Below are 24,585 nucleotides of genomic sequence, written 5' to 3' on the forward strand. Positions count from 1 at the left end.
AACAGACAACTCACTCACTCATTCACACCTAGGGACAATTTGGACCCGGCCAATTCACCTGAAATGCATGTCTTTGGAATGTGGGAGGAAACCAGAGTGCCCGGAGGAAACCCACGCCAGCACGGGGAAAACACACAAACTCTGCACAGTAAGCACCTCAAACTGGCCGGCGCATTGCACTTAGAACTGTCATGATTACTGTCTCAGCTGTGCCCGCTCCTTTGGCGCCAACTGCCTCGGACTGATTGGTTCCCTGTCCCTATTTAAACCCACTCCTATCTGTCCCCGTTTGTCAGTCCATCTGCGAACCTCAGTTACTAGGCAAGCCTTTTTTCGATCCTGAATCCCACCTGTTTTTTGCTCCTGTCCGTCCCCCGGCTTCTAACCGTTTTTGATCCTGACCACGTCTACTCTCCCGTCCCGGCTTTCAAACCCTTTTGTCCCCGACCACGTCTACTCTCCTTTCCTGGCTTACGACTCGCTTACGACCCCGACCACGTGTTTGCTCTCCTGTCCTGGCTACTGACCGTTTTTCCGTTCCCGACACCGCCATTGCTCGCCACGGAAGATCCACTTCTGCGTTCAGAGAGACCCGCTTCCCGCGTCAGTAATCACTGGATCGTGGGCGCAACCCTTTCTCTTTTTTCCCAATAAAACGTTACGCGAGTGGGTCCTGTCTCTGTTCTGGTCCTAAAAATATTTTATCCACACTGGGGCTTCAATATTTCCTTAGTAGCATTATAGTATTACTGTAGTGGTGTTTTTGTAGTATTTCTGTAGAAGTATTCCCAAAGAATTATTGTTTTCGTGTTTATGTAGTATTCTTGAAGTATTTTTGTAGTATTTCCCTAGTAGTCATATGTGACATTTCTTTGGTAATTGTAGTTGTATCTTTGTAGTATTTTTTTTGTTGTATTTTTGTATTCTATTATTACTACAGTGGTATTTTTGTACTATTTTTACTTTTTAAGTATTTCCATAGAAGTGTTATGGTAGTATTTCTACTGTAGTACTTTTGTATTCTAGTGTTACTGAAGTGGTGTTTTTGTGGTATTTCTGAGGAAGTATTTCCATAGAAATATTGTTTTAGTGTTTTTTTTAGTATTTATGAAGTATTTTTGTAGTATTTCCCCAGTAGTCATCTATGAAATTTATTTGGTAATTGTAGTTGTATTTTTGTAGTATTTACGTCGAAGTACCTTTTTATTTCCATAGAGCTATTTTGTAATATTTCTTTGGTAATTTTGTAATATTAGTGTAGTTTTATCTTTGTAGTATTTCTGTTGTACTCATTTTGTATTCTAGTATTACTGTAGTGGGGTTTTTGTAGTATTCCCGTAGAAGTATCGTTTGGTATTTATGTAGTATTTCTTGAGTTGTTTGTAATATTGACATAGTAGTATTTTCTTTAACATGACCGCGGTTGTATTTTTGTAATCTTAATCATCATCTGAACGGCGCCCCCTATTCATAGCGAAATCCCGATGTCATGTCTGGCGCTGTTGCCATGGCGCCCAGTTGGCCCCGCCCATGGACACCGGCTGAGTCGCATTGACTGATTGCTTCTTGACAGTATTTAAACGCGTTCCTTTGAACTTTGCTTTGCTGGAACGTTTGTTAAACCTGGTTAAACTCTTTGAGACTTATGTGAGACTTCTGTTAAATCCCGTTAAATGCCTAGTTCCGTGATTCTGCTTGTATTTGATCCTGTTTTGATTTTGGTCTGATCCGTTTGTTTTTGGACATTCTTTTCTTTTAAAAAGTGGATTTCTAATCCACTCCTGCGATTCCGGATGGATTGTGCGCCCTCCTCCTCTTCCCCCAATAAATGGTGGGTACGTCCACACGAATGGGTCCTTATTTCCTGTTCCCCGCTCCGCTACGTGACACCCGAGGTCCTGGAAAGTGGTAGTACAAGACGAAGTACACGGAGATCATTAAGGAAAAATCCCACCGAGGCATTAAGCCGTCAGCGGATGACTGTAAAGGTCCTGTACCACACGCTAGCCAATTAAGGACATCGGCTTTGGAATTGGACAGGTAGTGTGAACGAGGGGCCGACAGGTGAGTCCAGATTGGGTGGCTGGCATTCAGGACCCAAAGGTCATTAACGGGCTTTTGGAACGGAAATGATTTGAAAGAATTGCATTTCCAAATAAGGACGTCCTTTTTTGGGGGGGAATCAACAGTTGTATTCTATAATTAGGCTTGTTCTGAGCATCGCCCCCATTTACTCACCCGGACAAAGATTGAAGATTGTGTGAAGAGGCCTACGCCTTATAGGAGACATTTGGCGGGAGGCCATTCTTGTCATTGATGCTGAATAATAAAACAAACGTGTCTGTCATGAACCAGAACAGGATCAGGACCCAAACGCGTGACGTTACTCACACAAGCCTTTTATTTTACGGGAAATGGGGAGTCATATTGTTAGACAGCAGTCTGGCGTGATAGGAAGCCAGATGCTGACGAGATCTAATAGCCTGAGTTGAAATCGGACAGATGGGGTCGATAACGGACAGTACGGGACAGACAGGACAGATAATGAAACAGGATATCGAAAATAAACAGGACAAACGAGACGGGAACGAAAACTGGAGAGGATAATAGACAGGAAGAAAATAGACGGGAACGAAACTGGAAACCGATATTAAACAGGACACAAACGGAAACAATACCGGACAGGAAATGCCAACAGGAAACAGGACTGAGTCAAAACCCACGTCTTGCGGGGCAGAGGTTCGTTGACGGACTGACAAAGGAAGAGTGAGAGCACTAAGCTTAAATAGACAGAAAGCCAATCCGTCAACGAGCCGCACACGGGCGTGGCCAATTGGGCGCCATGGCAACCGTGACAGTATCAGGTTCATTGGCCGATCCAAATCGTCCCCAGGTGTGAATGAGCGAGTGAGTTTTTTGTCTCTATGTGCCATAAATTCTTCAAATTATCAATCGTTTTTTCTGTCCTTATTCTTCGGTGCTGTTTATGCTCCCTTAAATCTTTTCTACAGTGAATGTCATGTACTGTGACTACTGGAAGGTGCTCAATAATATCAGTAATCAATAACTTACTTGTTGTCTCATTTATGTCGCATTGGTGAATAAGTCTGTCATGATGAGCCTTGTGAATCACCTCTGCCCGCTCATTTGGCACCAATCGCTGCGGGCTCTGATTAGCTCCCTGTCACTATTAAAACCCAGTCCTGTCACTCTCCTTTTGTTAGTCTGTCTGCGAACCTCTGTCTGTACAAGGCAAGCCTTTTTCGACCCTGACTCCCGCCTTTCTCGTTTTTGCTCCTGTTTGTCCCCGGCTACGACCCGTTTTGATCTCGACCACGTCTGCTCTCCCGTCCCAGCTTACGACCCGTTTTTGATCCCGACGATGTTTTTGCCCTCCTGTCCCGGCTTTCGACCTGTTTTTTCGTCCCTGACACCGCCATCTCCGGCTACGGAAGATCCACTTCTATATTTGATCCGATTGCGAGAGCGACTCGCACCGGATCGTGGGCACTGCCCTTCCTCTCTCTATCTCAATAAACTTGTGAGAAACGTTACGCGATTGGGTCTAACCTTTGTTCTGGTCCTGACAATGTCGTCTGTCAGAGTGGCACTACAAGATATTACTCTACTAGGTCTAGTAATTGTAGGGAATTTAATATATCATCATTAGAATCCCCACAAATAACATTTTTTCTACCTTTTCTCATGACCATGCTTTCCATCCATTCTGCCAACTCGTCTATACGAGTACTCGGGGATCCATACACCCAACTTTGAATATATTTTTTATTTTCCCTACAAATCTCAAGGAGATTGTCCACCACCTTTGTCATTGTGACAGACTGACAAAAGGAGCGTGACAGGACTGGGCTTAAAAAGGGACAGGGAGCCAATCAAATAGCCCGCAGCGGCTGGCGCCAAATGAGCGGGCACAGGTGAAATTAATGAGTAACCATGACAGTCATAGCCCCCAGATTGGACGAGATTGCGTGTGCACACTAAAGGAGTTTATACGATTGACTACAAGTTACATGTATTTATTTTAATGCAATAAAGATATTCACTGACTTTGTTTTAGTTCAATGTACAATAAAAGGTCAGAGCAGGCTATGTGGAATGCATAAATGGCAGTTTTGTCTAGAACACTTCTGATAAGAGGAGGCGCAGGACGACCAGAGATTGTTGGGCACAAAACAACTACCTTGGCACGCCCATGGGAGGAGCCGACATCATGCAAGATAACCAATAAGAGAAAGCTAAAGTTAGCTGCAGATGACACATAGCCAATAGGGGAATAGTAGGATGTCTTTGCTTTGTTTGTTGAAATGTATAAATGATCCCGGGCAACTCGGATGGGGTTCGTCTCCTGTTTACACTTCGATCTGCTGTTAGGAATAATAAAAATGGTCATTTTCTCTCAAAAAACAAGCGTGCATAATTGTTGGATGATTGTAGGTCGTGTTTGGTTCATGGAGTCAGATAACTCATTCGAACAATTTGGTAAACGATACATTTTGATAGTTAAAATCCCAACAACACCATTTTGAAATCGACAGCGTAAGAATAAACGCACAAAAAACAAGGAGCCAAAACGGACGTCTGAGTCGATTGGCTCGGCGACGCGCACTGCGATTGGCTTGTCTCGTTTGAGGGCGGGGCTTAGCCAAAGGTCAATTGCCGCGATGAAGCAACTCTGATGAGGTGCCGTCAAAATTCCAATGTTCTAGTCGGCTTTTCTTGACATTTTTGTCATGGACGGAATCCGGAAAGCGTTTGGATAGACACAATAATGACTAAGAGGAGAAAATGACACGCGTGTGACATGACCAAGAACGCTACGTTCCTGTAAAATTGAAGATAAGACGGCAAGGAGGCCGCCAAACTGAAGGAGAATACACTTGACATCTCCTATCGTTTGTGGAGAATTCCATTTTCTAACATCGTTATTTCTTTTGTTATTCGCTTGGAAATATTCACAAAAACACCGGTGACATTTAAAAAGATATAAAAGATATGGCTTGGTAAAAATAACATGAAAAGCAAACGAGACCATCTTGAGTCATTGGAGATAGCTCCTCATCCGGCACCTTAAATCTATGGAAGCCCAAGAGTTCCCAAATGAAATGAATAAATAGGACCGTTTTTAATATACAGCATATAGATTTTTAATAAAGACTGTGTCATGATTACTGATGCGGGCATTCTGATTGGCTGTTGGACTATTTATAAGCTCCCGTCTTCCTGAAAGAACCTGTCAGATCCTCTGCGAACCTATGCTCCCAGCTAGGCAAGCTTTTGTACCATAAATTCTGTGTTTGTTCCTGTATATGCCACACCCCCCTCCCCCACGCGCTGTCTACCACTCGTCACTAGTGACACACAACCACATTTGCGCATATAAACAGATCCCTGATTTCAGTATTTGATTATATAGATGTAAATTCGGCATGAGTAATGGGGGTATGCAAATAATCAAGTAAGTGTGGGCCCCAAAAACTCATTTTTCTTAAGGCCTCATGAAGGCCTGGGCCGGTCTTGTGCCGAAAATTCAGCCCGCACTATAATGACTATGTATCTAGGTATTAGGAGAATGGATCAGCATGCAGCATTTGGAGGAATCACTTTTGAGCAAGTCCAAAATGTTGACTTTGGCGAAATGACTTTGCCCTGCATGACATGTCCCCCCTCACCTAAACGTCACTAAAACGACTCTGCCTTTCCTTACCAACTGATAGACACGAAAAGGAACTGATTTTATTCAAAAAAGTAATCTGCTGAAGTATTGAAAACTGTTATGTGATCTACCATTAAGCTTATTACTCTGAAATTGTCATGAACCAGAACAGGAGGAGAACCCAAATGCGTGATGTTTCTCACACAAGCTTTATTTTACGGGAATGGGGCAGTCATGCACGTTAACCCAAACGCCAGAGATTCGGCGATCTTTGGGCGGAAAGCGGAAGGCAGCAGTCTGGCGTGGAATGACAGGAAGCCAAAGGCCGACGAGATCGATACCAATTGCTCGAGAAGATATCAGACAGACGGAGCGATACCAGATGGAGCGGGACAGACAGGATTGATATCATTACTGGATATCGAAATTAAACAGGACAAACTAGACGGAAACGAAACTGGAGATCGATATTAAACAGGACAAAATAGACGGGAACAATACCGGACAGGAAACACAGGCAGGGAACACGACAGAGTCTAAACCCACGTCTTGCGGGGCAGAGGTTCGTTGACGGACTGACAAAGGGTGAGCCAATCTGTCAATGAGCTGCAGCTGGTGCCACCTGGGCGGGGCCAATTGGGCGCCATGGCAACAGTGACAGAAATGAACTGTCAAATTTTATTCTCAACGGATAAAACGGGAGACAGACGTGTACCAGAACAAGTGTGTCATGAAAATAGTGCAACGATATTAGCAGTAATAGCATTCCAATAAAAAAGTTGAGAAATCAAAGTCGGCTGTGTTGTCCAGACTGGGCAGAGAGCACCCTATGATTTGCTGGACTGAGTCGATGACTCTGTAAGGCAGAGGTTTAAAAGCTAAACAAATTGACATTGGGGTCCAAGGTTTTTAGTAAAATGGTAAATGGTCTGCATTTCTTTTCAAGTCAATGAAGAGCTCCCAAAGTGCTTTAAAATGTGCTTCACACTCACCCGTTCGAACACACACACACACACCAATAGCAGCCATGGAACCATGCAAGGCGCCTCCGTTCTTATCAGGGGCATTAGGGATTCAGTGTCTTGCCCAAGGACACTTCGACATATAACACGGAGGAGCCGGGAATCCAACCTGCAACCTCTTAAGAAAGTGAGGGAGAAAGACCTAAAGAGAGGAAGAAAGCGATAGAGGAAAAAGAGAAGGAGTAAGTGAAAGAAAACGAGAGAGAGATGGAAAGAGAGACAAAGCGATAGAATTGGAGAAAGATAAATCATAAAAGAGAGGGTGAAAAAGAGAAATAAAAAGAGAGACAGAGAGGAAGACAGAGAGAGCAAAAATAGATAGACGGAAAAAAAGAAAGAGAGAGACAGATCGAGAGAAATAAGTAAACAATAACAAGGCGTGGTGTGAACTTTTTAAACAAGAATCGGACCGTTTCGTCGTTTAATGAGTCACCGATTGTGCAAGCGGGCCCATGAGTTAACGGTCACATAACTTTTTTTTGTTTCTCTCGCACAATCCTATTCGTGAAGTGGGTCACAGTTTGTCTTAAACCTGCTGTTATGCACGGCCTTGCATAAAAACCTATGCAACATGCTCCAGAAAAGCCGCACTTGTAACGCTCTTATATAAAAGCGTTATATAAAACAAAGGAAAAAAGAGCGCCCGTGTGTCGTCGTTTAGGCGAACCTTAGAAAATCCCCCCCATCCAAAAAAACATCTCGTGCGTGGGACGGTGAGCGATAGGCATCTATAAATATTTATTTACGTGCGTGGAATCGACACGACGCGGAGGGGGGAATTATACAACCAACGCAAGCGGGTTATATAAGTGAGACGTGCGGGCGGCCAATAGGGAAGCTCCACGCGCGTCACGTGACACGACGGAGCGAATGGGATCACGGGAAACCGCAGCCAGACGCAAAGTATCAGCGAGGAGCTCCCCGAACGGGCCGACGACATTAGCAAAGCTGCTAAACTTATTTTAACGTTGCGGAGAAAAAAAAAATGTTTTTAAATCTTTAATTTTGTTTTATTTGTGTTCATAAGAAGTTTGGGGTGACTTTAGAGTCATGTAGTTGCTTAGAGGTTTGTATTTATTATTGGACGTCGCTCGGGGTCAAATTGGTGCGGCTAGCTCCATGTTAGCTAGCTGTTAGCTCACTTCACTCTTGTTTATTTATTGTTTTTGTTACGTTTTTAATCTATTTAACTGTGTTTTATGTGACGTTATTGTCACTCTTAATTTTTTTTTTTAAGTGTTGCCGAGTGAGTACGTGTTAAACTAAGCTTCTCGTTCGCTTCTGTTTACGAGTGGAACAAAAATGGGGACGCCGTTCAACCCAGAATGAATCCGGTTTCACTCCCAATGGCAAATAAACGGCCTCGATCGGGTGTTCGATTACGATAAGAAACCGCGGTGAATTCAACACATTTCGTTCGAAATTTCATTTGGATCAACTCACGATGGAGTTGGAGACGTTGCACCATCCGCTCTCCCAGCCGGGGATCTGTCCCGAGATGTTGGAGGTGGCAGCGGAGGCAAGCCGTGCCGGAGACTTCAGCTTAGCTGCAGAGATCTACAGCTCCCAGCTGGCCGACCTCCAGCAACCCGATCGGGGTTTGTGTCTACGCAAGGCGGACTCGTTGGTACGCGCAGGTCGGATCTCCGAAGCGTTGGACTCTTATTGCGTGGCGGCCAATTTGGCCAAGCTGCATCCGGAGGAGCTGCCCTTGCTGGTGGAGAGCATCGTCCAGGGCCTCCGGGAGAAGGAGCCGGGGTTGATCCTCGCAAACGATGGAGGGGAGGAAGACGAGAACCTCGGCGGAGATTGCACCGAAGATGAATCGCTGGACTTGTTTTCTTGCGGTCTGTGCCGGTGCCTGCTCCACGAACCTTCCACGGTGGAGTGCGGGCACACGTTTTGCAGACGTTGCCTGGAGCCCGACTCTGTGACGGACTGCGTGCACTGCAAACGATCTCTCGCCCGCAAGGAGGGCATGCCGAGCGGGCACCGGATGAACGTGGTGCTCGGAGGCCTCCTGGACAAACTGTTTGCGACCGAGAGCCGATCACGTCGGTTGTGGATCGAGGGCGAGGTGCTGCGGCAGAGCAATAACCTGACGGAGGCCCTGCAGAAGTACGACGAGGCGGTGGAATTAAGTAAGGAATCGAGAAACTTTCAAATGTTCTTTTCAACAGGTGACTTACTTCAGGGTAAGACCAGGTGGTGCTGCAGGCGCGGGCTGCACACAGACTGGCTTCATAATAATGCTGTCTTTATTCAGAGTAGCAAAAAGGGAAAATCGTCAACATATATCGATTTTGGTCGTTGACTATATTCATTAACAAACGTCTACAAGTCAAACCCTGTTTATTTGTATAGCCCTTAATCTCAAGAAGTCTTAAAGGGCTTAACAGACTACATACACACTATTACCGATTCGCAAAAATAAACACACATTTCATCAAGGTGATACTTTTCGTAGGTGCATATCACTCGGTAACAAACTACGGTACCTACTGGATGATATTCTTAAAGTTATTGACTACCACACAACAGAAAATACTAGTGGTTACATTATCCCCGAAATTTAATAAGCAAAGGCTTTGCTTTAAATTGTGTAAAACAAAACGTACAATTTGTTAATGTGTTCCCTGGGCATTTCAGTTAATCCACGTATTTTAGGATACAATATCTGTAATAATGGAGGGGGGTTATGTAGAATAGAGAAAAATGAAAAACAGAACACAAGAGGTTTATAAAGAAAGGAAAAAGAAATAATAGTCAGAGAGGGAAAATAAAGAAAACATGCCGTAAAAGGAAAAAAAACATGAAAAATATAATGGCGAGAACAAAGACAGGTTTTATGTAAAATACATACAAATTTCTCGACCTACGAGTGTTTAAAAAATAATGCACGTTTTATATGATAGTTTTGAAATGATGGCCTTGCGTTTAAATCAATCTTTTCTTTAATGAATTCTTTTTTTACCACTAGGAGTATTCGGGCGTGGCCTCCAACTATTCAATACATGTACTTGTTGTAGAATACCCCTGAAAAACCTGGAGTACAATTCAAGTGTAGTGGGAAAGGAGAAACCAAGTTATATCAAGTTATATTCAAATGAATCTGAGTGTCACTTGGGACTACTCAATTAGAAGACAGAGTTCTTTTTGTGTGATGTCAAGAGGAGACTGGTTCTTCTTAATTTCATTGCATCAAAAAACAATGCTTTGTTTTGTGACTAGGACAAACCATGGCAACAAGCATACATTTATTCCTTGGCACAACAGCTAATACGAGGAAAAAGACACGGATCAACTCAATTTTGTAAGAAAAGAGCGTCTAAAGACCTTACAAAACATAAATTCGGTGAATGTGTCATATTGAAGCCACGCAATATATAATTGTTCTGGCGACTGTGACACCGATTGTATATAATCCCCCAAGCTCTGAGGTTGCCTCGTTTCTACGTAATTGGATCCCTCGTATGTAAGCCTTAGTTTCGTAAGTGCCAGCACGTTGGATAACATTCAGGTCACGCTTGATGGGGATGGTATGTAACCAAACCGTGATAGCTGCGTGAGTAACGCGTGGGCTGGCTGGAGTTCACTGACCAGGCGGGGGAAAAACACTGACTCGAGAAGTGACAGTACACATGTGATATACTCCAACACAGAAAAGATGACATTTTAGAAGTGTTTGGGAACGGAAAAAGAGTTGTTGTTGATGTCCTATAGTGAGGAGCATAAAGTGTCATTTGTTAAACAATACATTCTAATCAATCCAAAATAAGAATGATCTCAAACCCGTTTTACCAGCTACAAATGCCAGGCATCTGTTTTGGATTTGAATTGACAGTCTTCCTGGCAAAAGCCGCGTCTGCGATGCCGTCGAGCTTTCCTCGGCGTCTGACACGTGAGACCTCCTGTCTATTCGCTGGTACCATATGCCAGCCGCAGATGTCACTGCACGTTCACCAAAAGACTGTTTCCGTTTTCAGGAAACTGCCAAACCATAGAGCCATGGGTATACTATTTAGAATAGAGTCGAATTGTTTTAATTGTCATTGATTAACCAACAAAGTGTATATTGTTTACAACGAGATGAGACGTGGGACTGTGAGATAAACATGAAATTACAAAGCACAAGCTGGCAATGTCCTCCAGACTGAGTGAAGAGCAGCTGACGATTTACTGTGCTGTTTTGAATTGTCATTAGTAGATAGATAGATACTTTATTCATCCCGAAGGGAAATTCACATTTCAATATATATACCCAGTGTGACGTGCAAATGCCCACTGTCATTGGTAACAATGTCGTAAACACTTTCCGACTCTAAAATGTTCTCAAAAGAATTTAAGAATGAAAGGGAATCTATATCTGCCCACTCATCATCTGTGCCTGATTGAAATATCAGTATCCTACCTGCTTCAAAATATGAACGTAATAAGTAACATTTATATCTTTTTTAACAAAAAAATGCATGCTAACCATGTATTTTGTATAAAATATATTACAAGATAGGATTGGGTTTGATACTTGTGGAAAGAACACGCATACAAATTTCAAATCGAGTAAAGAATGTTAACAATCTCTATATTCCACCCTATGCGAGTCTTTTGAACCCAAATTTCAAATACATTCTTAAATAAATACCAATAGCGCAGCTCTGATTGCCTTAAATTTCTAGGCTAAATTGGCTTTGGGCACCCCTTAAATATGTTTGATCAAGGTGAAACTTCACAGGAAGTGTATTCTCGTGGTTTCACACCATATTCAGGCCTTCGTAGATAAAAAAATAATAATCTAAAGTCCTGGATAAGGACCACCCTCTGCATCACCGGAGATGTTGGAACAAGGCCAAGAGACAGAAAGGCAAAAGAGCAACGACCGATTCCTTAAAAAGCAGGAAGTGGTTGTGCATTTTGTCACATGTGCATCCGGAGTCATTACACTCGTTTGGAATTTAAACCGTGTCTCTTGTAGAGCGGTGCACCGTTGCTGGATGGACGCCTGATGGGAAGCGGCGCCGAAGCTTCCGAGTGTCTATTTAATGTCTATGGAAGTCCACATAATCATTTTCTAGATAATTGTCCTTTTGTTTTTTTAATCCTCAAATATTTCTAAAGTTCTCCATTTATCAAATATGATATTTTTTTTCCAGGAAAAAAATGATAATGCGACATAAAAAAAAGTAGAAGGGGCCAGCACTAATATCGTTGGACTTTGAAAAAAACTTTTAGGTACTACTTGATCGGCATCTTATTTTTTAGATTATCCACATAAAAATAGTCTCCTTTTTGCAGTTTAAAAAAAACATACTCTGCCTTTTTTTTCCATTAGCCCTTTTTTCTCTAAAGTTGGCAGTTTTGAATTCCAACGACCCTAATTCTTGGAACATAAGTCAACAAATTCCTCTAATTATTATTATACATTTCATTTGTATACCATCATCATTTGTAGACCATCATATGATGAAGAGCCGTCCCATACTTCAAGTCAAATGACTGATTTTTTTTGCAAATGTAGGTGTACTTTTTTATATGTAGTCTTTTTGGTGCACCAAAGGGCTTTACATTAGATTTAAAAGCAATAAGTAAAAATCAAACGAATAAAAACAACAGCAGGCGATAAAGACTATAAAAGACAACAAGATCGAAAGAGATCAAATGTAATAAAATTGTTGGGTATGAAAACGATCGTGAAGAAGTGGTCAGAAAATGAACGAATAAGCCATTAATGGTCACGTTTTCCTTCGGAGTTGTGTTTTTTTCCTAGGCTCCACGTGACATCTCTTCACGTAACGTGACAAGCCGCAGCTGCCCTACTTTTGCACAGCCTGACCAGGCGTTCTCTCTTTGTTTCTGTGTGCAGCGCCATCTTCAGGCCGCCTGCTGAGCCAGCGGGCTGAATTGCACATGGAAATGAACAACGTGAGTCAGGCGGTGCAGGATGCCAGCAGCCTGTGCCAGATCAAACCTCTCTGGCCAAAGGTAGAAAACACTTGTCTGATTCTGTGATATGATAACAGAAATATTTTCACATTGAGATGAATATGTGTGAAAATATTTGATTATTATTACATGACAAATACGTTTTAGTTTATAAAATGCGCATTATACACAAAAAGAGAAGGTGGTTATTTTTCTTGCCATATTGTTTGTCATTATTTTTTATTTATTTTTGTTTCCTGACATCAATATACAAGTTCTTGTTTGTTTTCCAAATTTCTTTTTTTCTCATTATTGAGTTTTTTTATTATACTTATGTACATTTTTCTACTTTCAGACTTGTTTAATTGACTGTAGATTTGTATTTTTTGTTACTTTATAGACATTGATATTTTGTACTTTTTGGTCTTTTTTTGTTTCCATTTTATCATGTAAAAATGTATACTTGCGGTATTTTGAATGACTCACTGCAGTTACTAGTGTGTAACATTTTTCAAAATCCGTTTAACAAATAATACAGTGCTTCTATTTTCTCGTTCATGATTTTTTCCTCCATAAAACATCTATACTCCGACCCCATTTTTTATTTTTTTACAGTTTTTTCTTGACATAACGCTTTTTGAGATTTTCCTCGCCCTCGTATAGGTTTCAGATCGGGTGGTCTGTACAGCGCTTTGAGACCTTTTGTGATCAAGGGCATCACAAATGAACACACAAATCATTTCCTAAATGTGGGTCTTTTATAATAAGCCACTTTTCCCGTTGTGTTTCTAGGCTCATTACTTAAAAGCCACCGCGCTGAGTAAAGCGTCACAAAACGACGATGCCCTGCAGGAGTACTTTCTGTGCGTGGCCCTAAAACCCAACTGGACCAAAGTCCGACTGGAGGCTCAGAAGGTAATCCCGGCATCAATTCATGATTTTCTTAGACCGAGCGATGGCAATATACTCAAGCGTTGTTGTTCTTTTAACGCAGGTCCTCGCTGAGCTCTTCTCATCCGTGTTTGAAAACCAAGACATGCCCACGCCTGTGCACCCTCTTCAAGGCGGGGTGGCCTCACGTCCCATCAAGCCCCCAGCCCTGCTAAGAACCCTGAGGCCCCTCGCGCCGAAGCCTGATTCATCCTTGCAGGTAAAAACTAATGATATCAGAAACTGGATTGGATCATTTGAATGGGATATAAAAGAGACGGAGCTTCATGTTTCTGGAGAAATCTGGATAAAATCTTTACATTCCTAAAGACAAACAAATATGTTTATAAGATGTGCTCTTACGTGGCTTGCCTAAAGTAAAGACTTAGACCGTATAGCGGGGGTTGGGAACCTTTTTAAGCCAAAGTGGCAAAATATTTGTACTCATTTTTAATTTTACTGTATATTCTGAGACAAAAACTGTTCTCCAAACAAAATCTAGATTTTCAGCACATTTTATTTTGCTCTGTGACACATTAGATGATTTGATAAAATGTATTAAATAAGAATAATCCCAAAGTCTGTGTCCCATATCAACAAATGTAACACTTGTCTCCCTCCTGCAATTCTTTAAGATCTTTTAGGCTCATTATTTTCATAAATAAATGGTCACAAAACAAGGTGCAAGCAGTTATTTTGTAAAAATGTCACAAAATACTTTAAACAAGGATACTGACATGATCATTTACCTTTGGTGTAGACAACGATGGGCAGAGAGAAGTGCTTTGTGTGCCCAGCCCTACTGTCGACCAATCAAATTGCTCAGTGTGCTTGGCTGGTTATTCTCTGGGTTTTCATCAGAAAGCGTCTCAACAGCAAGCTTAAATTGTTTCATGAACTTGCATATAAAAGGTTTCTTAGCGTCGTACAGCCAAAACGGGGTCTGTTGGTGACTAAACCTAGGGGGGAGTATGCTCTTTATATAATGGACTGAACTTGTCAACATTGTTAGCTCTTTGCTTATTAGAATTGAAACGCTATTGATGAGATTTGCATGAGAATAAGGTTTTTCTTCGTGTACTGCTTAATAGGTATGGATCCAAATGTGGCGTCCACTTTATATAAAATGATATACCGGTGGCATTTTCCCTGTGGAGGCAGAAACTAAAATGGAAGGAATCGGCCAATACACTTTAGGCTTTTTAGCGGGTAATCCTGACTTTGCTTGTATTGTGAATTTGTACCTGTACTACAAGTCCCACAGTGCTTTGGGGCATGAAAATATCCCGGATGAGGGAAACTGTGCACAAGCAATCGGATTTCTCGAATTCGTTTGTCATTTTTCTTGTGTTGAGAGTTCAAACAACCATTCATTTAAGGGTTCATTCATTGAAAATGTTTTTTATGAGTGTTTATCCATTTTTTTTTTCTGCCAAGGACTCTGATTGGTCCGTGAGCAAAAATGCCTCGCCGAATGAGTCGTCTTCCAGACGATCGGAGTCGTGCGCCGCGGCAGACGAGTACAGCGGCACCAGCAGCAAGAGTTTGGCCGATGTCTTGGCTTCGGTACCGGCGCCAACCGCGGGCCTGAAGAGGAAGCAGAGTGACGGCAGCTTCTTCGATCCTCCCTCCAAGCTACTCAAAACTGGTAGCTACCTCTAAGGATTTCCACATTCAAATTGAGTCATGAAAGATAGGAATATTGATGACATGGGGCAGGTGGGAAGTCCCTAGAAAAATATATATTTTTTAAATATAAGGGCCACATTTTTATTTTTTAGCTGGTTTCTTGACTGAAACTGTAGTAAGATAGTTTGTATATCACTTTCTGATATAGAATACTGGAAAAAATGTAACATTTGATTATCTATTTAGGGGTCATTAATGTGTGGTGCCTGCGGGCACCAGATAGCCCCCTAAGAACACCTGATTTGCCTGCATATCGTTTTTAAAAAGTGCTCAATTGTGGTAATTCATTGCGATTTTCTAGGCAGTTTCATTTTTAACTAAGAAATCATTGACATAATCAGTGTTTTTTAATACACATTAAATTCTTCCAAAATTATATGCAAAATTGGTTTATATATAAATTGCTCAGTGCGCGTATACAAGGCAGATGTTTTGGTGATTGGCCTTTCTTATTTTAAAACTACTTCTAAAAATCACAACACGGTAATAACATGGTTGACACATTGTAACAACACGATACATTATTCTAGGAATTCATATCCAACTGTTAGCCCTGCACGCCAATTCGTAACAAAAAAAGTTGCTTTCATGATGGACCATTGTGTATGCTATTCTGTACTCCACCCTACTAAAAGAATCGTGTTTTCCTTGGTTTTAAAATGTCTTTTTCCAATGCAGGCGAGACAAGCTGCATCAAAATTATGCCGGCATGCGGTGGCACAGTTGTTCCTGCTGACTTGTTGGATAGCGGTGACATGGAGTGTTCACTCTGTATGAGGTGAGTTGTTGGTGGGTTCGCATTTTGGTGCATCATTAAAGAAGCATTTAACTCCATGCTATCGACTTTCAGGTTGTTCTACGAGCCGGTAGCCACCCCGTGCGGACACACTTTCTGTCTGAAGTGTCTGGAGCGCTGCCTTGACCACAACCCTAATTGCCCTTTGTGCAAGGAGAATCTGGCAGAGGTGAGCGTTGTTTCCAAAATGTATTCATCAACAATGGCTTCAAAACGCCTCGAATCAGGGGTCGGATACATGGCTCGCGAGCCAGATATGGCTCTTCATAGGTGCATAGGGCTCGGAGATCAAATCATCCTCCCTCAAATTTTGTCTATAGCCTTCCAATTTGAGTTGAATCAGGTGCACTTATAGTCAATATAGCGCTAATATAATGAATGGTTCGGTCCAGTATGTAAAGAGCATACTTCCCACTACAGTTGACTGTTGAGGTGTCACACTAACAATCCTCGATTTGGCTCTACGACGCTAAAGAATCCTTTATATGGGAGTTCATTGACCAATCTATGTTTATTGTTGCGATACCCAATAACGAAAACACGCTGAAGAAAAAGTAAACTCCCAGAAACGCATACCAAGCACGTAGAGCAATTTGATGGGGTGAGCGGTAGGGGAGGGCAGGGCTATGCACACCATGCACTTCTCTCTACTCTGCGTCGTTTGCACTGAAGGTAAATACCTTTGCAGTATTTTGTGACGTTTTATCAAAATAACTACGCTTGCAACTTGTTTTGAAACCATTCTTTATTTATAATGAAGGTCAAAAAAGAGCTTAATTGCGGGAGGGAAACAAGTGGTATATTTGTTGATATGGGACACAGGCTCTGGCAATATTATTATTTTAAAAATGTAACCAGATTATTTAACGCCACACAGTGAAATAAAATGGACTAAAAAATTAGATTTGGTCTGGAGGGCAGGTAGCCTTTCTTGAATTTTGTCTTCCAAATAAATGGTATGACTTTCTCCCCCTCAAAAAACAAAACTTTGCCACTTTGGCTGAAAAAGGCTCCCAACTCCTGCCATAAATCCATAAACTGTAACAATTTGTGATCAATGCGCAGTATTTTACAGGTGTTGTTTCCTTCCCATGCCAGTTTCTTGCCAGCCGAGGTTACAACAAGACTTTACTGATGGAAGAGGTTCTGCAGCGCTACTTGTCCAACGAGCTGGCAGAGAGGAAAAAGATCCACGAGGAAGAGATGAAAGAACTCTCCAAGTGAGTTTAAACACCGGGCCTCGCCCAATAGTGAGCCGAGCGCCTCGATAAAACCGCTTTGTGTTCCAGTTTGAACCAGGAAGTGCCCATCTTCGTGTGCACCATGGCCTTTCCCACCATCCCCTGCCCGCTGCACGTGTTTGAACCGCGCTACCGCCTCATGATCCGCCGCTCCATGGAGACGGGCACCAAGCAGTTTGGCATGTGCATCGCCGACGAGCTCAAAGGCTTTGCGGACTACGGGTGCATGCTGGAGGTGAGTTGAAATAGTAACAATAAATGATGTTGGTTTTTTTAGTGTAATCTATCGCATATCGCGGGGGTTCTGGTCCCCCATACCCACAATAAACGAGTACAGTCATTTTAAGTGATAACAAGAATAGTCAAGAGAGTTTGAACAAATTTGAATCATTCTATTTATTTAATGACTGTAATTACCATTAGACGGGTAACATTCAACTTACCACCTACTTGATTTACATCAATCTGGACTTCTGACTCTGGCACTTTTGCAGCCTGCCGGCACAACAATCTACCGTTATATTCATTAAGATGTTACCTTATCATCGAGTTTATTCAATAAAATGTATTTAGCGGAAATAAGTACATAAAATGTTTTAATTGATGATCGTTAACGGACCGAATTGGTTTGTCTTTCCAGGTTCAAGACGTCAAGTTTTTTCCCGACGGCCGCTCGGTGGTGGAGACGATCGGTGTGTCTCGCTTCAAAGTCTTAAGTCACGGCCAGAGAGACGGCTACCACACTGCTAAAATCGAGTACCTGGAAGACAAAAAGGTGAGCCCGCGTCTCGACATTTGAGCTATGGCTAAGCCCCGCCCCGCCCCCTTTACTTACTCAGACAATCATTTTGTGAAGAGTGCTATGGCAAGTGTTACAGTAGGAGACATTTGGCAGGATGCAATTGATTCTTTGTAGGCCTACAGAGATCACATCTCATCTCAAAGTCACCAAGAGGGCTTGAACTATGCATTTAAAAACACATTTGTTGTCTTGGTTATTTACAGGAAAGTTAAAGAAGCTAATCTCCCAAGGTTAACGTATAGGCTAGGTTCACACAGTGGCGTTTAATGCTCAATTCCGATTTTTGGGTGAAATCCGATGTTGACCAGAGCTTTTTGGACAACAGCTCACATATGTGCTAGTTTTTGTATGTTGGTAATCATAACAGGCCACTGAACATCCAGCAAACAAACACGATGTATAACGCAGCCAAGAGCTAACTTTAGCTAGCGTCAGCCTAATGTTAGATATATTAACGTTATAAATAACTTCATATTTCTCTCCACCAAAGTGACAATATGTTGCCTCAAATATCACCTACCTTAGAACAGATGCAGAACCCCTTATTAACTTTATCCACGTTGAGTTGGCGCTGCGGTCAACGCATAACTTTGTCCAAAGCAAACACTTGTCTCGATTTAGACGTAGCTAAATCAGGTGAAAACATGACCCAGTCTTCTCAGGATACCTCGTACCAAATGTGCATGTACCCCATGTGCACCGTTTGACCATCTTGAAATGTAAGCAAACACATCAAAATAAAAAGACAACTGACAAACTGCAAAGCAATTAAATTGACATGCCAGCGGAGTGCATGGAGTCTGCTATGCTCACCGTGATTGGCTCATAGCATGTGAGGGCGGGACTTAGCCTTAGGTCAATCGGTCCGGCACCCTTTCCAGAAAATGATCCCGAAACGTGAACGCTCCGTCTTGCGTTGTAGGTGGAAGGCGAGGAGCTGGTGCAACTGCTGAAGTTGCATGACTCGGTGTACGAGCAGGCCAACAACTGGTTCACCTCGCTCAAAGACAACATGAAAACGCAGATAGTTAGCCACTTTGGACCCCTACCAGGAAAAGACCCAGACCCCCAGGTAAGAACCAACAGACATATAGTGTTCCCTTACTTTTGTGTCCCTGGTGAGTCAAAGGTTCTTTATTTATTTTGTTAGCGTATTTTCATGACTATAGGGCGCACCGTGTTAAAAGGCGCAGTCTCCATAGCTGGTTCTGTTTCTGTATTTAACACATACACATAGCTGCGTTTAATTTACTTTGTTTACTTCGTTTTTCAGCCTCCTCCATTTGCGAACTTTTGATTCATTTATCTTCAATTCCCTCGCGTCTGCTCGGTTCCCAGGTTCTTCTGTGTAGCTGATGGCTGTCAATTGAAGTTGTGCTGCAAAAGCGTGATGATTTTTTTTTTTTTTTGCCACTTTCAAACAAGAAGGTCTGCATAACCCACATGCCCGCTCTTTAATGCCCACACTTCACCACATTTCACCCTTTAGCGGTCTCACGATATCCTATTTCCTTGTACGTGAAAATACGGTAGTTTCTTGGTTATTTTTGTGTACCTCACGGAATTAAGTTGACACTTCAGGAGCGCCATTACGCTTAAACCAATCGGAGAACTCTCTTCTGTTTCCTGGGCCCTCATTGGAGCAATCCGAATGAATCGTTTACATCAGTGTTTTTAAAGCTTTTTTGACACACAGCCTTTTGAAAATGTTCAAAAAATAAACCCCAGCAATATCATTGACAGTATAGTTTTTCTGTCTTTTGTGGTTATCGTGGCTGAGAAGGTCATCCAGGTTGTTATTCATTTTTTAGAAACGTAAAAGAAAACATGACAAAAATAATAGTTAGAATGAAACCGAGTCATGTTTGTGACCCCCTTTATCACAAGGAGTCTGAAAGGGCTGCACAGACCACAGATGATTGCAAACCACAGACTAATTATGAAACAATCCCCTGATCTAAAACCTACATGAGGGCAAGGAAAAAGTCAAAAACCTCAACATGAGGAAAATTAAAAAACTTTGAGAAGGGACTGCACATGAGGTCATTCCCCTTCCAGGATGACCAGGCTGCAACAGATGTTGCAATAACAAATAATAAACAGACATTGTCATCATAAAATCTAGGTTATTCATAAGCTGTAGAATAGGAAACAATAGAAATATACAATTCTCTTTTTGAACTAAGTCCCTTTAAATATGAACTGGTCATCTGAGCCATTACTTATGTCCATTTGACTCACTAGCATTAAAAGGTATTTTACTTGTTCTTTCTAGATATGGACTGACGTTGATTACAAACGTGCAGTAAATTGTTCCCGGTGAGCAGAAATTCCTTAGGAGTGGTTATTTTAGGGACTGAGCGATTATTGGGCAGGGCGATTATCAGCACCTATATTTGGTCATTTACGGGTATTCGCTTTATTTTTTTGCTGATGAATATTAGGGAAAAGATGCAGCCGATTAAGACTCTCTTTTGGTCTCTCCCCTCTCCGTTACCCACCCCACGTTTTCCGATTGGATAAGCGACCAGGGACGGAGCCACTAAAGCAGTAACATCAGAGCAATAGCTCTGCTAAATCACCCTGACATATGTTTGGGATTGATAATGTAAAAAGTGGAGTTAACTTGTTTCAGAGAGGAACGTTCAGGTGGACACTGATATATTAGCTCTTATCATAACATGAGTTTGTCAATCAGGCGTGTGTGTTTGAGCGAGAGCAGAAAAGGCACGCTAAAGCTGAAGGCGGACTGATGAGCTGTTACCGTAACATGAGTTGGTCAATCATGCTCTTAAACAGGAGTGCCCACATTCCGATATTTTTTTTTTTAAGTTAATTAAAGTCATGTTGTTTGTATTGACATTTTTATATTTTGTTTTAAAAAAGCTGATTATTTTGTGCCACTAACTTGGTTGTTCCATGTCTCTGCACAGTGGAGCGGCAGCGGTCCGGCATGGTGCTGGTGGCTCCTGGCCGTGTTACCGCTGGAGAACCGGGCCCAGCTCACCATCCTGTCCATGAGCGCCCTGAAGGAGCGTCTGCTCGCCATCCGGAAGGTCCTGGTCTTTGTCATGCGAAGGAGACCCCGATGACGCCCCCCAGCCCCCACCCCGTTTGCACAAGTCAATCGCGTCACTTTCTTTCACGTTTTTTCACGTTCTTTGCGTTCGCTTACGTGCCGCCGCTTCGTTTCGGAGACGATGGTAAATCACATGGCCGTCGTGCCCCGCCACTCAAAACTCGGGCCTGGGAGAGCCTCCATCCATTCGCTCTCCATTTCCCTTTTGTAACTCAAAAGCGATCGTCTTCAGTATGGACTCGTTTTTTTTAATCGGTTTTTAAACGCTACCGCGTCCCGACGGCAACGCCGACCAACCTAGCGAATGGTTTACCACTCCGTTGGGTTTCTTAGTGTAGTATAACATTTATAAATAATATATATATTTTTGGTGTGTTTTAAGAAAGGCCCTATTTTACCTTGTTGCAATTGCTACCACGCCCGTTTAGGCGGCACGCTAGCCTTGGGAAGCCTTATTTCTACTTGCTGTTTTGTAGCTATTTACTGGCTCTGTCCTATTTTCTGTCATTGATCTTGACATTCTAAGAGAGTTCGATTGACATCGCTTTCAGTGTACTGCATCCCGTTTAGGCAGCAGACTACTGCGGGGAATACAACAAAGTACAGTGGATCCTCGGGATACGACGGGGACAGTTGGAAATAAATGTGTTCTGATACAAGAACAATATATAGTAAATACAATTTAGGATTCAATAACTATATAAATAAATGTACATGTTAAAGCAAAATTTTGAGTATTTTAAGTGTGACATGACTTGAGCTGGTACAGTGGAGTCAGGGGCGGATGCATAGGAGGGAGGAGACGGCAGGTCTAAAAAGAAAAACGGATTTGATGACTTCCACTTGCCAGGATTATCGTGCCCTTAGAAAACTTAGCGAGGTTTACAATGCGCCTGCCCTTCTCCTAGTTCTTAATCACCGCAAACTTTGTTTTCATATTTATCAAGTGTTTGCTTCTACTTTTGGCATCATTGCAAGCTTAAGGAAGCATAGCAAATAAAAAATAGTTTTGCATTTCCAACTCGCAAAGTCTTTACACATTACATGAAATTGGGAACTGAAAAAGAGACAGGAAGGCATTGTGGGTTAGTTTTTCACGATGCGATGAGACCAGCATCCGGTATGACGTCGACCAATAGCCTACGGGCGTTTTAGGCGAAAACGCTGCAACATTTGAATTGTTTTTTGGGAAAATATTTCATACAACGGGGGAAATCCCGAAAAGAGGGGCTGAAAACGTCTTAAGGCGGGATGGCTTGACCCTGGGGGTCTACTGTACACATTTTCTCTATTTGGGGGGTTTTGTGTTTTGGCAGCCCATTTAGTGTACATTTCTAAATTTGGTTTAGGCTGCGAGTGGATTTGGTTGACTTGGTTGTATCTTAGCGCAGCTACTGCATTACGGGAGCTCATTCGGACGAACTCCAAATTTGACTTTTGATGCAAAATATCCCGCAGCTCCACCGTTGCCTTGGTAACCTCACTTCCGAACTATTGAAGTATTTCTATTCCTTGTTATGATAGGTTTCAATTTTGGTTTTGGTTGAAATTTTCCAACGGCTCGTTTAGGTCACAAACGAGCCCGGGACTCATTTGGTCCAGGGGTAGGCAATATGGCCCAAAATAGCACCATTTCCTTTCGAAACAAAATTGATGGTGATTCACTTCCTCTCTCCCTACTTCTAAAATACTAAAAGATACAGTAAAAAAAAATATGGGTGAAACAAAACCAATCTCTTGAATTTAAAACTATTTTATTTTGAAAAAAGTGCTGACTGATTTAAGTGGCAAAAATATTTCATGATTTTTTTTTTTTAATTTATTTTATCGCGATTTTTAAGATAAATGGCGACGAATTTCTACAACTAAAATGTCTCAATTTCAATTTTTGAAACAAAAACACGGTCTTGGTTTTATCCCAATATTAGAAATAAAGTGTCTAATTCCTATAGATACAATTTTATTCCAATTTGTTTTGTCAACCAAAATGACTTTCTGATTTCATCTTTATTGTTAAAAATACATGAAATTTAAAACCATTTCCTTTCGTAGTACAGCTTACAGAAAAAAATACATTTTAGGATCTGTTTTTACTTTCGGACAGTCTTTTGTCGAAATTGTACATGACTCATTTATGCAAAAACGTTATCGTGGGCAGCGACCGACATTGAAAGTTAAGGTCTGTGCCACCAGCAGAAGCCGCAACGTCACTACAACAGGGATGCTAGAGGCTAAAGCGAAACAATCGAAGGATCTTTTCATTTTCGGAGATTGCGATCGTGTTTAAATCCTTTCCGATTTATTATCGTCATATCGCGAGTTAAAATCGAAGCCGTTTCTATTCCAGACTCTACCGGAATAGAGCACCATCTTACCATCCTTCATTTTATGGAAATCACGATCCTTCTTAAAATGCGTCATATTGCTTGCCCCGACCTCAGTCCACATACTCAAAACCTATGTAGCTCCGTAAGTTGTGTTTCACATGAACTGTACAGACCAAAAAAACTCGAATGTACATATTCTTCCGCACATAGCACGTTTATGCTAGCTCTCCCTATTAGCGCTTGTTTTCTCTGTCGATCCCTAAGCGGTGTTGCAGTTCTGCTGCCAAAGCTTGAATGTTAGTCCGCTAAGTATTTGTGTAAAGCGGAGGCCTTTTGTCACTCTTCTTTGTGAGTCCGCGTGCAGTACATTTACTCACTTTTCTCACCCGGACGTGCGAAAGACTTCCTGAAGGTGTTGCTAGCAGCATTTATCTTTAAAGGGACAGTGTGTCATATTTGGTGCCTCCTCGTGGTACAAAAAAAAAACTTTCATTCAGTTAAAAAAAATGGTCTTTCTTTAACCTAGAAGTCGCCACCATGTTTGTCTGGGATCCTGCTGCTGTGCTCTTGGCACCGGTGCCATCTAGTGGCCAAATATGACACACGGGGGCTTTAATACTGGAAAACACTTGTCAGAGTGGGAATTGCGAGTTCAAGCGAAAAATTCATATTTCAATCAGAAAAAAATACAAATTGGTAAGAAAAGTGTTGTAAATGTACCATAGTTTTTTTCTTCTTGTGTCCTCTAAAATGCTCTTTCATGGGTGGGAATGATAACATGCTGCATTTCCCTGCAATTATTTGTAAAGGGAGATCTTGTACTTATTTTTTATTGACAATAAATGAAACAAATCATGTTTTTTTTTTGGTGTCTTTTGTCATTAGCCTAACACGCGAAAAGTCCCCAGTTGGAGACAAAAATGGGTGCCACCGGGCTGTACTTGCCCAGGACACACCATAGGCCCTACCACCCGTGTGGTTAGGGAATCCAAAACCACAACACTATGTAATTATGTCATTATCAGGTCGTAATTACTCAAAGTATACTTAATAAAGGCTCACTGAACTGAACCACTCAAAAAGAAATCTCTGCCGTGTCGGGGTAC

General features: G+C 41.9%; 1 protein-coding gene across 1 annotated transcript; it reads left to right on the plus strand.

The window, feature by feature from the left end:
* Positions 1-7,582: 7,582 nt before the first annotated feature.
* Positions 7,583-23,952, plus strand: lonrf2 (LON peptidase N-terminal domain and ring finger 2). Its single transcript, XM_088352265.1, has 12 exons — positions 7,583-8,837; positions 12,557-12,675; positions 13,408-13,530; positions 13,610-13,765; positions 14,983-15,193; positions 15,913-16,012; positions 16,085-16,199; positions 17,129-17,250; positions 17,320-17,506; positions 17,912-18,046; positions 18,996-19,145; positions 21,007-23,952. The coding sequence occupies exons 1-12, from the start codon at positions 8,141-8,143 to the stop codon at positions 21,163-21,165; spliced, it is 2,274 nt and encodes a 757-aa protein (XP_088208391.1). The 5' UTR covers positions 7,583-8,140; the 3' UTR covers positions 21,166-23,952.
* Positions 23,953-24,585: the final 633 nt, after the last annotated feature.

This window comes from Urocampus carinirostris, chromosome 14 (genome assembly GCF_059441175.1).
Source record: "Urocampus carinirostris isolate Australia breed hairy pipefish chromosome 14, RoL_Ucar_1.0, whole genome shotgun sequence".
Classification (NCBI taxonomy): Eukaryota; Metazoa; Chordata; class Actinopteri; order Syngnathiformes; family Syngnathidae; genus Urocampus; species Urocampus carinirostris.